The sequence below is a fragment of the Sorex araneus genome, chromosome 3 (assembly GCF_027595985.1).
Source record: "Sorex araneus isolate mSorAra2 chromosome 3, mSorAra2.pri, whole genome shotgun sequence".
Classification (NCBI taxonomy): Eukaryota; Metazoa; Chordata; class Mammalia; order Eulipotyphla; family Soricidae; genus Sorex; species Sorex araneus.
Window position 1 is genome coordinate 58,852,212 of NC_073304.1, and position 17,854 is coordinate 58,870,065.

At 38.9% G+C, this 17,854-nt stretch overlaps 1 protein-coding gene across 3 annotated transcripts in view; it reads left to right on the forward strand.

The window, feature by feature from the left end:
• The window catches only part of SEC23A (SEC23 homolog A, COPII coat complex component), a 58,447-nt gene that overhangs the window by 12,466 nt on the left and 28,127 nt on the right, over positions 1 to 17,854 (forward strand). For all 3 annotated transcript variants that reach the window (XM_055133304.1, XM_055133306.1, XM_055133303.1), the window contains exons 6-13: positions 4,597 to 4,676; positions 5,590 to 5,734; positions 10,536 to 10,694; positions 12,401 to 12,516; positions 13,811 to 13,934; positions 15,869 to 15,949; positions 16,894 to 16,983; positions 17,339 to 17,445. In XM_055133304.1, coding sequence (XP_054989279.1) covers positions 4,597 to 4,676; positions 5,590 to 5,734; positions 10,536 to 10,694; positions 12,401 to 12,516; positions 13,811 to 13,934; positions 15,869 to 15,949; positions 16,894 to 16,983; positions 17,339 to 17,445 — 902 coding nt within the window. The remainder of the gene's footprint in view (positions 1 to 4,596; positions 4,677 to 5,589; positions 5,735 to 10,535; positions 10,695 to 12,400; positions 12,517 to 13,810; positions 13,935 to 15,868; positions 15,950 to 16,893; positions 16,984 to 17,338; positions 17,446 to 17,854) is intronic.

Here is a 17,854-nt window from a genome sequence, read left to right on the forward strand (position 1 = left end):
AGATCTTAGCAGCAGCCACTGAAACTTTGTAATGTACCTGTCAAATTGATAGGCAAAGTGGAATGGGGGTTGGAATGGGGAGGGAATCAGGGAAAACTGGTGGAGGAAGTTGACACTGGTGGAGGGATTGGTATTGAATTACTGTATGCCTAAGACTCAACTTTCAGTAATTTGAAAATCATGGCTCTTTAATAAAAATTTTTTTAAAAAATAAATATGTATGAGGGGAGGAAGAGGGGAAATGAGCCTGATACAACCCTCAGGTGAGAATAGTATTCTAGAAGATAATGTATACATTTGGCATAAGTAGACAGAAATGACAATAGATCTTGGTGGCGTCCAGGTAACCCAAAATGGAAAAGAAAATATTTTGAAGTTGTCTTTTACTGTAAGCCTGACAGACTAGACTGGTGGTGTTATAGTTAACCGAGATAGATAGTATACTGGAGAATCTGTGAATTTGGTTGGAGATGATAACAGTTAATGAGATAGTGCATAAGATTTGAGGAAGTGGGGCTGGGGAGATAGTATAGTGAGTAGGGAGCTTGCCTTGCACAAGGTCTAGTTGGGTTTGATCCCTGGGACCACATATGGTTCCTAGTTACTGCCTGGAGTGATCCCTAAGATCCCTAAGAACACTGCCAGGCATAAGCTCTGGGCACTGCCAGGTATGCCTGCCCGCCCCACCCCTCCCCAAAAAAGGACTGGAGGAAGCAAATTTGTTCTTTCAAGTGAACAGATTTGTTTTCTTGTTGAAGGCAAGGAAGGAGATTGAACAGGAGTTTGAGAAAGAAGAATACTTACTGAGTTAATAAGTAAGGACAAATTGAATGTGTTTCTATTTCAGAGGGGAAATGACAAAATAGTCAAGTGGGTAAAAGCCACAGGGAAATGAAGAGTAAGGTATAAGAAGAATGGTTGGGATTCCTTCAGAAGTTCTGGAAGCAAAGTACCTCAGGAGGAGAATCATGTTTTTATGAAATTGGAAAGATAATGACTACATTTTTTTCCCATTTTTTGTGAGTGGTTTTTACTGGAATTGAATCAGGTCTAGAAGAATAAAGATAATTTGACTCTATAGAGAGGAATGGATAGGGAATGTTAATAATCTTAAAACCTATTCTCAACATTTAATGGTTAGGGTTTTTGAAAAAAAATTAGTGTTATTGTAGGCTCTGAGTTGTTTAATCTCTAGACAATGGCTGCACTATAGTTTTATACCTGTATAAAAGGCTGGAGGGATAGCACAGTGGGTAGGGTGGTTTGCCTTGCATGAGACCAACCTGGGTTCGATTCCTCTACCCCTCTCAGAAAGCTCGGCAAGCTACCGAGAGTATCTCGCCCACACAGCAGAGCCTGGCAAGCTACCCGTGGCGTATTCGGTATGCCAAAAACAGTAATAAGTCTCACAAGACGTTACTGGTGTCTGCTCGAGCAAATCGATGAGCAACAGATGACAGTGACAATAGTTGGGTTAAGAGAGTAAGTGTTCCTGGGAATTGAATCCAGGGCCTCATGTATATCAGGCAAGAAAGTGGGCATATTTTAACTTCTCTGTTTTCCCATCTGAAAATGGAGATAATACTAATAGCATCCTTATAGTATGGTTTTTTTTGCCATTATTATGTTTTTAAAAACATTAATTTATTTAAAATGGTTTACTGTTCTGATTTCAGAATAAAATTTACTTAAATTACAGAAAAGCTATGTATTCTCTAGAGTAGAAATAGAATGCTTAAAGGTTAGATTTTTTTTCTCCATCAAAATGTTTTTTTTCTTCCTTCTCAATTCATCCATTTAAAACAAACCTCGTCTTTGTTTCCCACATAGTCTTGGATTTATACCTTAATTGTGTTATCTTGTGTTGATTTTTTTTACTTGTTTTCTTGTGTTTTTCATCCTTTATGGAAAGGGATATTTAATACTTACTTTGCAAGATTATTTTCAGTATTAAAAAAATATGAGAATGCTCTTTATAGCATAAAATCCTTTCAGGGCTTTGTTAAAAATCTGGATATCTTGTTTTGCTGCTTCCTGGTTGTGTAATTTTAGTTAAGTTACTTAACCTTGCAGAGGGTTAGTTTTTCATTTGTATAACAGATTAAGAAATCTACTTCATTCCTGTTTTGGTTTCTCTGGTTTTTGCCCCCCTCCCCCACTGGTTATCAGGGCATACTCCTGGCTTGGCACTTGGGGGTCACCTCAGCAGTCCTCATCGGACCATGCAATACTAGGGGTCCAACCTGGGTCTTCTGCATGTGAAGCATGCACTGCACCTGTTGAACTGTCTCACTGTCTCATTGTTTTGGGAAGAATTAGTAAGTGTGAGTTCACCATAGAATTTGACACATAGTAAGTCATCAATAACATGATGCTGCTTCTGGGCCAAGAAGGTAATCCAGTAGTAGTATACTGCCTTAAGTCTGTGAGGCCTTGATTCTTTAGAAATAAATAAGTGTAAAAAAATTGCTATTCTGTTAGCAGTACGCCCAAAATTTTCTTTGTAAATATTTACTTTCTGATTATTACATACTTTTTTTGTTCGTTTTTGATTTTGGGCCACACCTGATAGACAGTACTCAGAGGTTACTCCTGGTTCTTTACTCACTAATTATTCCTGGCAGTGCTTGGGGGACCTTATGGGATGCTGGGGATTTGAACCAAGGTTGGCCATATACAAGGCAAATATCCTACTTATTGCACTATTGCTCCATCCCCTTACTATATGTTTTCAAGTAAAAATATATAGTAAAAGTACTATATGTGTATATATCAGAGAGATACTCTGTAACTGTTTTTAGATGAATAAAAATGTTAGTAACATAACATCATTTTCATGTATCTAGAGAGAAATGGTATATACTTCTAAAATTCAAAACAAACCGATATTTTGGTTATCTATTAAGTCATGATCTTTTAACATGAATAACTTCTTTTTTCTATAATTCTTTGTAAATCCATTTTATGGTAACCATGTACTTATCTTACAGTTTTTATGATTAAGTTTTTTTTTTTTTTTGCTTTTTGGGTCACACCCAGCAATGCACAAGGGTCATTCCTGGCTCATGCACTCAGGAATCACCCCTGGCGGTGCTCAGGGGACCATATGGGATGCTGGGATTTGAACCTGGCTTGGCCACGTGCAAGGCAAACTCCCTACCCGCTGTGCTATCACTCCAGCCCCTTTATGATTAAGTTTTACATTAATTGATCTAATGTTTGATTCACTCCTGTCTGTTTTGCGATTTTAAGTTTTGTAAATCAAGAATTATTTATTCAAAAAAAAAAAAGAATTATTTATTCATTTTTAGTTTTGGGATGGGCTGGAGCGATAGCACAGTGGTTGGGCTTCCGCCTTTCATGCGGCTGACCTGAGTTCGATTCCTCCGCCCCTCCCGGAGAGCCTGGCAAGCTACTGAGAATATGGAACTCGCACGGCAGAGCCTGGCAAGCTACCCGTGCATATTGGATATGCCAAAAACAGTAACAATAAGTCTCTCAATGAGAGATGTTACTGGTGCCCGCTTGAACAAATCGAGCAACGGGATGACAGTGACTGTGACAGTTTTGGGATCAGAACCAGTGGTATTCAGGAGGTACTCCTGACTCTGCATTCAGGACCCCTTCCTGGTGGGATTTGGGGGACCATGAGGGAATCCGGGGATTGCACCCAGAATGACTGTGTGCAAGGCAAGCACCGTACCCAATGTACTATAACTCTAACCCCCCAAGAATTTTTCATATTTTTTTGCCATTATAGCTTATAGTAGGTACTTGAGATATAGTTGCTAATAGGGATTTACATCAGAGTATAACAAATACAGATATTCAACTTTTACAGCAACATTTTTTGCTCCCTACTTTATCTAAACGCTATGGTTTACAAAGTTGTTCATGATGATTTGTTACAAGCATTCAGTATTCCAACACCAACCCCACCACCACTGTCACCTTCCCTCTACCATTGTCTCTGTTTTTCCCTCAAGCCCACCCCCATTACAGACCCACAGTTACTTGTTTTATATTGCTTGTTACCACTAAATGACTAACTGAATAATCAAAAAATATTTCCGTAGGGGACAGTTTGTGCAAATTGTTGTATCTTCTCATGGGAACATTAAGTCCTTATCTGAGAGTTTACAGAATTGTTGCAAATTAAGCCTTCTGTGTTAATGTTTTTGTTAGTTGCAATTGTTTACATCCCATCCAGTCTAGTATGCTATCACTGGGATGTTGTAGAGTTTGGAGTTTGGAGATGTCATGGCTGTGTCCAGAAAATCCAGGATATTGAACTGGGCAGTCTGGCTGGAGGCATGGTGGCGGTTTTGGGATGTGGGAGTGGCTGCTGGGGCTTTGTTAGGGTGGGAGCTGGTGCAACTCCCTCGTGGGATCGCCCGGGAGGTCTCAGCCCTGACCTGGTATCTGAGAAACACAATAATGTAATTTGACAGTTAATTAGGAACAAAGGTTTTCTGTGTTTCTATCACTTTTTTTCACATACCATTATTTGGTGTAATTTGTGGCTCTTTAATGCCCGGTATAGCATCTCTCATGTGATAGATAACGTCTTTGAATATTGTATTAATCTCTTTACAGGAAATGCTGGGGCTCTCTAAAGTACCTGTTACTCAAGCAACACGTGGCCCTCAGGTACAGCAGCCACCTCCTTCCAATAGGTAATGAATAGTTAAATATGGCAAATAGAATTTTATAAATTATACAACTACTTTAAGCATCCCAGACCTTTAACTTAAATATATTCAGTGCTACTACATTTTAAAATACTGGACTATATATATGTTGTATTAATGTATCTTTCAAGAGCAGAGGCAGAATTATATATTACAATGTGAAGTTACTTTAATTCTGATACATTTCTAGTTTTCTGTTATATTCAGAGAAACTTAATTTTGTGTTTGAAGACAGCCAAGCCAAACAAACAAACAAACAAACAAAAGCCTCCCACTTCCATTACTTCTTAACAGTAGAAGTAGCTTTTTCCTCTCGGGCTTCCTAAAGAGGTATTACTGCAAAAAAGTGAGTTGATGTATTTTTATAAGAATTTCAGTAACCTTAAAACTTGTCAGCAATCTGAGAGTTTACTGATCAGATCGCAACACAATTTTTTGTTAAGTTTGGTAAGTGAAGGATCTATAGAGCTGAAGGGATATTTTTATAGTAGTTGAGCTCTAAGTATGATTTCTGGGGACAACATTATGTTGGAACTTTATTTATTTATTTTTTGTGGGTGGTGGGCATGCCACATCTGGCAGTGCTTAGGGCTTACTCCTGGCTCTGTACTGAAGGATCACTCGCAGGGCTTGGGGAAACATGTGCAGTGACAGGGATTGAATCTGGGTAGCTACATGCAAAGCAGGCTCTTTACTGCTGGGACTTTATTTGAAATGAAAATTCTTGGAAACCCCAGACAACTCAAACATTGCTCCGGAACTGACATTTCTGTGAAAACAAGTTCTTGTATTGATTCTAATGTATACAAAACTTTGAGAATCTTAGATCTATGGTGTATTTAAATTATTTTCTCTATCACAGTTTGTAAATGGCTTTTTATTTAATTTCATTTTGTAGATTTTTGCAGCCAGTACAGAAAATAGACATGAATCTCACAGATCTTCTGGGAGAGCTGCAGCGAGATCCTTGGCCTGTACCGCAGGGAAAGAGGCCTTTGAGGTCCTCTGGCGTGGCACTTTCCATAGCTGTAGGACTACTTGAGGTAGAGACGATGATTTTATCTTGGAATGTCATGTATGAATGTATATGTGAATTTAAGTAAGATCATATTGACTGAAAAATTCAGATCATTGGATCATGTACGATTGTGTGTATTTAAAATTGTATTTGCAGCATTTTGTTTTGTACATAAGAGGATTCTGAAAGAATGTTATCCAGGTGCCCCAGCTAGCACCTTCAGGACAAATGAGAAGAGAATCCAATCAAGACCACTAGGTACACTGCAGTTTTACCTAATGTGCGGGCGGGGCCGTGTGATCCTGCCTCTGGCCACCTGCTGAGTTGTACATGTTTCCCTTAGCCAGCAGCCCCAGAACAAAGGAGAAGGCAGCTTCAAGCAAGAACACCAGGCAGGCTGTAGTTTGGCCAAGGTTGTGGGCTGTGTAGCCTTGCCTTGTGTTCTGCTGCCCATTTAATTCAGTGTCCATCTGCCCCCCTCCCTACCTCCCCCTACCCCTCACCCCCATGCCTGCAGAATGAAGGAGGGTGAAACCCTAAACAAGAGCAAAAATGCCAGAAAACCTGTGCCTACATGTTATTTGTCTATCATTTGAATTAAAACACATACGTACTTGGTGCTGGCAGGTCATGAGTACATAGCATCCAAGCATGCAGCTCCAGGAACAGTGGGGAAAAAAAAGACTTCATTTGCATTGCAGATGGCAGCAGCGGTTCTGGGAGAGCCTCAGTTAAAGAGTCAAAAAAGAGTTTAAGAGTTAAAGAGTCTGCTCTAGGAGCTGGAGCAATAGCACAGTGGGTAGGGTGTTTGCCTTGCACTCGGCCAACCCCGGTTCGATTCCCAGCATCCCATATGGTCCCCCAGCACCACCAGGAATAATTCCTTAGTGCAGAGCCAGGAGTAATCCCTGTGCAACGCTGGGTGTGACCCAAAAAGCAAATAAAATAAAATAAAAAATAAAAAGTTTATGAAAAAAAAAGTTAGAGTCTGCTCTTTCCAAATTGTGTAAGATTTTAGAACCAAGTTCTTTAGGTCTTTCAAAATATTGAATAACTAGGACTCCTTCCTAACAGCATCTGTGAAGATAGCTTTATCCTAATACCACCTGGTAACTATTACTAAGTGAGAAAACGATAGACTAAAATTCTGACAAATATCAGTACAAAGACACTTAACAAAAGTTTGGAAAAATTTAATCCAACAATATGTCAAAAGGATATAAATTATCATATATCATGATCAAATGGGATTAATTCAGGGATGCAAAGATGGCTTAATATATGCAAATCAGTTAATGTATACCACTATGTCAACAAAAGGAAAAATAAATATATGGCTGGACCAGAGTAATAGTACAGTGTGTGCAAAGTCACTTACCTTGACGTGGCTGACTGAGTTTAATCTTCAGCACCACATATGCTTCCCCAAGTCCCGTCAGGAGTGATCTTTGAGCACAGAACCTGAGTATTGCTAGATGTAGCCAAAAAATAAAAATAAAAAAGAATATATATGTATATGGCTATATTAGTAAATACAGAGGAAGCTTTTGATAAAATCCAGCATCCATTCATTATGAAAGCTTCCATCAAAATAGACAGAAGGAACATACCTCAAAATAGCAGTGGTCATACACAGTAAGCCCACAACCAACAACATACTAAACAGTGAAAATCTGAAATCCTTTAATCTGATATGATGCATCAGGCAAGATGTCCATTCTCTTTGCTTCTGGTCACTAGTTTTAGATGTCCTTACTACAGTAGTCAGGTAGGAAGAAGTCAAAGACATCCAAATTGGAGAAGAATAAATTAAATAATCACTATTTGTAGATTACATAACAGTGTACATGGAAGACCTAAATAATTCACAAAAAATGTCTTAAAAACAAAACTAGTGCAGCAAAGGAACAGGCTATAAAATCAGAAACTCTAGAATCTGTTGTATTTCTGTATGTAAATAATAAGTGAGAAGAGAAAGAAAAAGACAGTTTTATTTTAAAATAGTGCCCCAAAACATCAGATACGTAGGAATCAACAAAGAATTTAAAAGACATCAGAAAGTGTCAGTCAGTTGTCTCTAGGGCTGGAGCAGTAATGTAGCAGATAGGGATTACTCATCATTCATGGATCACTCAGTACTCAGGGATCACTCCTGGCAGGCTCTGAGGACTGTATGGGGTGCAGTGATCAAACCCAGGTCAGTCCATGCAAGGCAAACATCCTACTTGCTGTACTATTGCTCTGACCTCTCTGAGTGGTTTTTTGTTTTTTTTTTTTTTTTGCTTTTTGGGTCATACCCGGCGATGCACAGGGGTTACTCCTGGCTCATGCACTCAGGAATTACTCCTGGCGGTGCTCAGGGGACCATATGGGATGCTGGGAATCGAACCCGGGTCGGCCGCGTGCAAGGCAAGCGCCCTACCTGCTGTGCTATTGCTCCAGCCCCTCTCTGAGTGCTTTTTAAAAATAATTTTGTGAAGGAAGTCTGGGGCTGTACCCAGTGCTGCTCAGAGCCAGCTTGTTACTGACTGTGCTCAGGGGTCATTCCTGGTGATGCACAGGAGACCATATGCTTTGCTGGGATTGAACTGGGATCATTGCAAGGCAGGGGACTTAACCCTTTACTATCTCTCGGACCCCTAAAAATTTTTTAAAGAAAATGGAAACGCTCTGGGGCCAGAGAGACACTACAGCAGATAAGATTCTGCCTTTGCATGCATGTGACCTGGATTTGATCCCCTGCCCCACAGGTGGTGCCCTGAGCACCTCCAGGAGTGATTCCTGAGTGTTTCCTTCTCAGACTATGAGAAACTAGTTCCCATTATTTAAAAGATACTTATTTGTTCAGTCTTAGATTACACAAAGAGTACTTTCAGAACTTATGGTATACATCTGTGAAAAGGAAGCTTAGGATTCAGAGTTCAGTATTTGTTTAATTTCTCAGGATATGTAAGACAAAGTATACTGTATTCAAAAGTAAACTGCATTTGTAAACCACACATATTACACGCCCCTCCCCTCGCCGTGACTGTTATTTGCTGCATATTTGTCTCTTTGTTTTAAAAAAATATCATTCCTGTCCTGTAGATCTGTGTGTCTATATGATGAAACATTAATAATACAAATAAGAATTGTAAAAAAGATATACTCAGTAATGTTGTTCCCATCAAGTGCCATGGTTTATTTGCTGTTTTTCTGGGCCTCTCCCGGGGAGTTACTGGGAGTGGTGGGGAATCATGCTGAGGATTTAATCCAAGGCTCTTGAAATGCTAAGCATCAAAAGCATGCACTCCAGACCTCTAAGCTATTTCCCTGGCCTTGTCCAGTAAATTTCTTAAGAAGGCTTATGAGTACAGAATTTCGTAAGCTATTAAATATTTCAAATGTTTTCTCTGGCCTTGAAATTTGAAGGATAGCTTAGCTGAATAAAAACAACAAAAAACAAAAGCCAAAAAAAACTAGTGTTTATAAAAAAAAGTGCCTTTTTTTTTTTTTTTGACCTGGGGAAGGCTGATTTAGTTGCCATTAGAAATTATCTGTTCATTTTGTTTAGCAGTCTGGAAGAATTTGTTTTTTTTTTTTTTTTTTTGCTTTTTGGGTCACACCTGGCGATGCACAGGGGTTACTCCTGGCTCATGCACTCAGGAATTACTCCTGGCGGTGCTCGGGGACCATATGGGATGCTGGGAATTGAACCGAGGTCAGCTGAGTGCAAGGCAAATGCCCTGCCCACTGTGCTATCTCTCCAGCCCCCTCGAATAGTGTTTTGATCCTTATAATCTGACGGTAATTAGTAGTATACTTCATATGGCTTAATTTTCTCTAGTGCTTATTGATCCCTTTCAATATGCATATTCAGGTTTTTTGTTCCCATAAAGTTTTCTTAGATTTTAGTTTCAAGGTCCTCTCTCCCACTCTCCCTGCCATAAAACTGTTTTTTCATTTTGCCCCCTTCATTTGTACTTTGGATAGCTCATAGTAATCTTCCACTGAATCTTTGACTTATTCTCTAGTATTTTATAAACCAGGCAGTTTATGATAATTTGATGTAGACTTAGTCTTTTTAAATTTATTTTAGGTAACATGGTTTTACTGATGGTAACTTTCAATTTTATTGTACAAGATTACTACATCTTCACCACCACAAAAGGGCCCAAGATCCTCTACCACTGTCCTTATGTCACTTCAATTCCTTTCTGCCTTTCCTCTTTCCCCTGATACTGTTCTTCTTCCTTTATAGGAAATTTATTTTTCATCCTGAATCTCTGTGGAGTGTCTTCCTTAAATTTTAGAGATCTGTGATTTCATTTTGTAGGTTTTACTTGTTTTCTGAAATGAAAAATATTTTTTTTGTATTTTTAAAATACCAATGACAAAAAATACCAATGGAAAAAAATTAAATACCTGTAGAAAAAAATGTCACTGGTATTTTTGGGGAAAGGATAGTAGAATGTAGAATGCAGTCCTCAAACTTGAACTGGAAATGTGAGCTGTGCTTACTTATGCTTTAAATAGTAAATGCAAAAATAAAACAGCAACTACAGAAATATAGAAGATACTTCTCAGTTTGGACTATGTAAGTAGGAAGGATACTTTTTGTCTATAGTGATTAGGTGTATAGATTATTTTGAAATTAGGAAGGCATCGTTTATGATTTTATAAAGCATTCGAGTAACAACCTTGTCTTTGAATTTTACTAAAACATTTGATTTCCTGGAAAAGTTTGCTTTTCTGTTCTCTCGGAAGAGTAGCTCAGATTCATGATCAGAAATGTATGTACTTGTATTTTCCTTTAAATGTTTGACAAGTTACTCTTTTTCTAATAGTGTACTTTCCCCAACACTGGTGCTCGTATCATGATGTTTATTGGTGGTCCAGCTACTCAGGGACCTGGAATGGTCGTTGGAGATGAACTGAAGACGCCCATAAGATCATGGCATGATATTGACAAAGACAATGCAAAATTTGTTAAAAAGGGAACGAAGGTAATCATGAATTCTTTCAGTTTCATTAGAAAAATTTGAGGGGCTGGAGAGATGTTACTTTATCTCCTTTCAGTGCTTAGTCCTGATCTAGAGTAAACAGTTACCACCCTGCTCCCCCAACCCTTCAAACACACAGACACATAGATCCGGGACCAGTTCTCTGGCTCTTTGTTGGACTACACCCTAGCAGTGCTCAGGGCTTTCTCCTGGGATCTTGCCTAGTGGGCAGTGGGGACCATATGAGATGCCAGGGATTCACCCAAGTCTGCTGAGTCCAAATTTTACCTGCTGTACTATCTCACTGGCCCTCTGCTCGTTTTTTCTATTAAGCCTTTGGTATTTAGTTCTTCCCTACTTGGAGAACCTTTTCAGAAATGTTTGCTTTTGTTTGTTTTGTTTTTCATTTTGGTTTGGGGCCACAGGAATTACTCCTTGCAGTTTCGATGCGAAGGATTCACCCTACCCACTGTACTTTTGCTCTAGCCCTTGAGAGAATAACTTTTTCAAGAAAAGAAGTGGCAGTTTCAGACTCATATACAAAACACTTATGCTTTTGGGCCAAGCTTAACAGTGTTCAGAGATTTCTGCCAGTTCTACTTGACCTTCTTATTGGTACTTGGGGGACCCTGCAGTGCTCAATTTGAGTCTGGACTTCCCACATACTAAGTACATGCCAACCCATTGAACTATCTCCAGTCTGGTGTCAGACTTATAGAAGTCACTGTATCATTTTGTGGGGTGTGATCAAAATTTTGACTAGAACAAATAATTTCCTCTTGGCCTATTAGGTTTATTTGTTGTTGGTTAAAGACTGGTTTATAATTTTATCTACTTGAAGAAGCTCACATTTAAATGCTATGGGCTTTATGGTTTGCAATACAGGTAGTAAGAAGTCATCATATTTGGTTAGGGTGTTCAGTATTTTTATCAAGAAGGTAAGACTAGGGTAGCTTTTTAACTGGGTGGCAACTTTGGGGTGTGAACGTTAACTGCTGAAGCTTCCAGAAATACAGGGAATTGGGTAGAGGTAGCCCATCTCACCTCCGAAAGAGCCTGGAGATTTTAGTCACAAAGCCCACATACCCATTTTTTCAGTAGATTATCTTTTGGTGAGGTCTGTCCTGAGATGGTAGAGTCTGGCTGGGTACGTGGCAGTGATTTTGGATTGTGTAAGCAAGCACCTGCAGGGGGCTCTGCTTGGGCAGGAGCTAGTTTGACCCCCCCCCCCTTTGATTTACCACCGTCTGTTTAGCCTTGCATGGGTCCAAGATTAACTGCACAAAAGAAAAAAGGAGAGAGAGAGAGAGAGGGAGAGAAAGAAGTAAAATACCTGCCATAGAGGCAGGCTGGGGGTATTGGGGAATGGTGGGAGGAAAATAGGGGACATTGGTGGTGGGAAATGTACACTGGTGGAGGGATGGATGTTGGGTCATTGTATGACTGAAATCCAGTTATGAACAGCTTTGTAAAGGTTTATCTCATGGGTATTCAATAATAAATTAAAAAAAATAAGAGTAATGTGGAGTTCATACTCACTTCAGTCAGCTTTATCAATGGCTGAATAAATAGTGGTACTCCTACATTAAAAAAACCAACATGTTATGGGATATTCTTTAATATTTTTAGGTTATCTTGTTCTAAATAAGGAAAAATAGATTTACAAAAATATTTAAATTTTCTCATTGATTTGAAAAATTCTTTTGTAGCATTTTGAAGCACTGGCTAATCGAGCTGCTACCACTGGTCATGTTATTGATATCTATGCATGTGCATTAGATCAGACTGGTCTAATGGAGATGAAATGCTGTCCTAACCTCACTGGGTATGTATTTCAGTTTTTGCGGTTTGTAATTGTAAACTGATAATTATAGAGGTGAGGCCCACACATTGTCATACTGAAGCTCACTTAAAGAAGATGGTATTTCAGTATAGTTTTTAATTGATAGTTAATGTTTCTTCAGAGTTAAAATAGATATGTGCTTACTGGAAAAGCATTAGTATGTAAATGCATAAAGTGGCAATACGGCCTAGTATTCCTCTATTCTTTCTCACTAGGCATAACACTGGTGAGTTTATTATGACATCGCAATTCTTTGTGTGTGTGTGTGTGTGTGTGTGTGTGTGTGTGTGTGTGTGTGTGTGTGTGTGTGTATGTGTTTAGTTTTCTTTTTTCCCCCTGGTCTTTGGGCCACATTCGTGGTGCTCAGCTTTTATCCCTGGCTCCGTGCTCGGGGATCACTCCTTATGGTGCTCAGTGGACCATACATTGTGCCGGGGATTGGAGCTGTGTTGACCTTGTATAAAGCCAGCACATTACCCACTGAACTTTCTTCAGTCCCATATATTTGTTTTTAAGAATGAGAATACATGCAGTAAACTTCAGTTACGTTTACCAGTAGGAAGAACTCCCAGTTCAGTTGAGGAAGAAAAGATGTATTTGTTATTGCTTACTTTTGGTATATTTGTGTTTTCTAATATGTGGATGTTACTGATTTAAAAAAAAAAGAAGGTTCAAAGGTACTGAAGACAAATGCAGTTGATAGGGGCACTCAGGTTCCCTTAGAATTAAGATGATTAGTGTGGTAGGGATATCCTCGATATAATTGATGTATAAAATAAATTTAGTGATAGGGTTGTACATTTTTGGAAAAATCTGTAAAATTTGTTGGTGGTATTTGATATTTTGGGGAGGGCAGTTTGTTTTGTTTTAGGGACATGCCCAGCAGTGCTCAAGACTTAGTCCTGGCTCTATGCTCAGGATCACTTCTGGAGGGCTTGGGGAACCATACAGGGTATGGAGAATTGACTCCGGTGGGCCCTGTGCAAGGCAAGTGCCCTACCCACTGTATTATTGCTCCAGCCCCTGTTGTTTTTTAGGGTCAATCACTGGCTGTACCCCAGGCTTACTGTAGGCTCTCTGCTCAGGGATCACTCCTGGTGGGCTTGGGGATCCAAATGGGATGTTGGTGATCAAAACTGTGTCAGTTGTATAAGGCAAACACCTTACCTGCAGTACTGTCTCACCTACCCATTGGTAATATTTGAAAAGTAATTTACTTTTCTGGTTTTAGCACCATACTTATGTCATACACATTATTTTTGTCCTTTTTTTGCAGGGGGTACATGGTAATGGGTGACTCTTTCAATACATCCTTGTTCAAGCAAACTTTCCAAAGGGTCTTTACTAAAGACATGCATGGACAGTTTAAAATGGGCTTTGGTGGTACATTAGAAATAAAGGTAAGAACCAAAACTTGACATGTATGCCAACTTTGAGAAAAATTTGTAGGTTGATTGTAATTTAAAAGTAGAATCAGGTCCTGGAATGTGATGATAAGCTTTAGAGTACTTGTCTTGCATATGTGATGCCTTGCATTTGCTCTCTGGCATCATGGAAAGAAACAGATTTAATATAGTCTGTTTTTTCTTTCTTGTATTTATTTTTTAGTTTTGGGACCACACCCAGCAGTGCTCAGGGGTTACTCCTGGCTCTGCACTCAGGAATCACTCCTGACATGCCCAGGGGACAATATAGGATGTAGAGGATTGAACCCAGGTCAGCTGCATGCAAGCAAGCGTCCTGCCCACTATTCTGTCTCTTGGCTCTAGTGAATATAAGGAAGCAGAGAAGAGAGAAGAGGAAAAAAAGAGGGAGAGGGGAGAGAAAAAGTACATTTCACAGGTTTTGATGCAGACAACAGATGCAGACAATATACTCTTTAAGAAGAGTAGGTTTTTTTTAATACTTACACGTATGTTTTTATATTCATAATAAGACCCAGAGATAGACTTTATCAGAGATACTAAACAATGAATTTTTATGTGAGCATTTCTGAATAGTTATTAACAAATGATACGATGTAATGTTTGTTTCTCTTAACTATTATTTCTTTGCAAAAAGTATAACTTTTAAAATATGTTTTATCTACTTAAGGTTGTTGTGGGGTCCACCTCATTGGTTTGGGCAACATGGAGCCACTTCAAGATGGAGCTACCAGGGCTACATTTTTTTTTTGCTTTTTGGGTCACACCTTGTGATGCACAGGCGTTACTCCTGGCTTTGCACTCAGCATTACTCCTGGTGGTGCTTGGGGGACCTTATGGGATGCTGGGAATTGAACCCGTGTTGGCTGTGTGCAAGGAAAACACCCTGCCTGCTGTGCTATCACTCCAGCCCCCAGAGCTACATCTTGTGTTGCAGTCAATGAGAAGAGCTGGGAGGGTGGGTGCGTGAGATGCTGGTGATTTCATGAACCTTTGTACTACCACTTGAACTGCGTCCCTGGCCCTATATTGTGGTTGTAAGTGCCAAATTTATTCAAACCTAGCGCTTACACATGCAAGGCCTGGTCTCTATCACTGTCACATCCCTTAACCATGCCAGATGTTTTAAAATAGCTGGATATGATGGTTAACTGATGGTTACTGAATGACCAGGAATTAAAAAAAAGTTGGTTATTGATATTATTAAATTCTATCGTTCATTTAAGATTTGGGCTAAAAAAACCCAAAGACCTGATATTAGTTACAAGTTTTTGAGAAGCTCATTGATGTTGGACTTTTCATTACATATTTCTTGTAATTCTTACTGATCTTGTTATTATATTGAATACTTGCTATTTAATCTTGGGAATTGGAGAGGTCTCATGATATCTAAGGCCATAGGTCTTCTTATAAAGACACTGATGTCATAGAAAGACAAAATGAACATATGGATTGTTGATGAAATAACTGTAGATTATGAAAGTTCTGGAAAGGTTCAGGAAAAACAAGTAACTATATTCATGATATAGTAGAAGAGTATGATTTAGAGCAGATTTTAAAAGATGGAAAAATTTAAATTGATGGAAGAGAATACCTTTTAGTCAAGAGCCCATCATGAGGAGACTGCATGGTATGTGTGGGACTCTGGGGACCAGATGGGGGGAGTGGGGGAGTAGAACCCAGCTTGGCCACGTGTAAAGCTAGCTCCCTATTCACTTTACTATCTCTCTGCCTCTGAGTTAGAGTTTGAATTTGGGATTTTTCAGCACGGTAGTAACTGCTTGCCTGTCAGTTGATTGTGTTTCCATGACTTTTGTTTTTAATGTGGAAAAAAGATATTTTCTTATGTATTTTATTGTAGTTACATTGGATATTTGAGTTGATCTTTGAATAAACCCATTATTTTGCAGACATCAAGGGAAATAAAGATTTCAGGAGCTATTGGACCCTGTGTGTCTCTCAATTCCAAAGGACCATGTGTGTCTGAAAATGTAAGTCACCTTCCTTCCTAAAGAGAAAATACAGTTATCAACGCAGGAGAATAAGAGATCTGGGGTGATAACCAAACAGTGTATTTCTTTTTTTCTTTTTTTTTGGTTTTGTTTTGGGGCCACACCTTGCTGTGCTCAGGGCTTACTCTGGGTTCTGTGCTCAGGGATCACTCCTGGTGGTTCAGGGCAACCAAATGGGTGCTGGGGATTGAACCTAAGTCTGCTGCATGCCAGGCAAGCACCTTACCCACTGTATTTTCTCTTAGTCCTGTAAATTAATATCTTTTTCATACAAATCAAATAGTTGAATAAAGTTAGTAGTAGTTACTTCATTAGATGATATGTGCTTTTTAAAATTTTATTTACTTACTCAATTTTTTGTTGTGGGGGCCACACCTGGCAATACTCAGGACTCTGCACCAGGTATCACTCCTGGTGGAGAACAGGGGATCATCTGTGGTGAACTGGGGGGTGAACTGGTTGGTACTGTTGCTTTGGCCCAGATTGCATATGCTTTTAAAACATTAAGAACTTTTATTAACATTCTTGTAATTTACTTACGAATTTGAAATATTTAGTCTATTGCATAGAATTTATTTTTAATGTATTTCTTAGCTCTAAAAATTTAAGATTTCAAATCACTGAATTAGAAACCTAAAGTAGATTTTTCTTATTACACTTTTACTTGCTTTAATACATGTTGCAGAGGTTCTCAAACGTACTTACCACCTCTTTTCAGGGGAAAAAGAAAAAAATTACTTAGCACCCTCTGGAAATCTGCCTTAATTAACGGAACAGACACAAAGTAAACCCCTATTTGCACCCAAAGCTACTTTTGCCCCCTGGGGGTGAGTCTTATCTCTTTGGAAAACACAGCGTTTAGGGCAATAATTTGTCTTCTTTAGTTTTCAGATCCGCTATGTTTTTTATTTTTTACTTTTCAGGAGATAGGAACAGGTGGCACCTGTCAGTGGAAGATATGTGGACTCAGTCCTACTACAACCTTAGCTGTGTATTTTGAAGTTGTCAACCAGGTATGACTTTTTATGTTTGAATATTGAAGTACCATGTGTGGATATTTGTGAACATGATCAGCATTTATTAATTTAGGCCATGAACATTTCATGTATTTTTTGCATAGAAAATATGACCCCAAACTTACCCTGTTTTATTATTTTGTTTGAAATTGATGCCCAAGCTAGACTCCTTTTATCGTTCATCATTTTCTCCCTCTCCCAAACCTACTTTCTCTCTTACGTGACAGCTCATGAATCTATGTACTGGATTCCAGTGTCCTAATGGATTTTAGTACTCAAGTACACAATCTTCGACTATGTATGGCAACAATGTGATAGACTTTTCTGATTTTTACTTTTCATTTTTATAAAGCATAACGCTCCAATTCCTCAAGGAGGACGTGGTGCCATCCAGTTTGTGACTCAATATCAGCACTCAAGTGGGCAGAGACGTATCCGGGTGACCACCGTTGCCAGGAAGTAAGTTAAATTTGTGAGAGATCTAATTTCTATGTCAGAACTCTTGAGAATTGTGCTCCCAAACTGGGTTTTTGTGTTCAGTGACATTCATAACTAGAAAATGAACATATTTGACTGACACAGCATTTCATTGATTTCAGTAACCTAACCTTAAAGTTTGCTATAAGAGTCATTCTTAGGTATTATGAAGCAATTATGAAGCAATCTACTTCAAAGGAACATTCTTCAAAATAGCATTTTTTGCATGTGTGAGTCCTGGGTTCATCTCTGGTGTGGAAAAAAACCCCAACCAACTTTGTTACTTCCTTTCTCTCAGTGGAGGAGAAAAACTAATAAACATTTTTCTTATAAACATTTATTACAGTAGAATAATATATGTAGCACTGTAGCACTGTCATCCTGTTGTTCA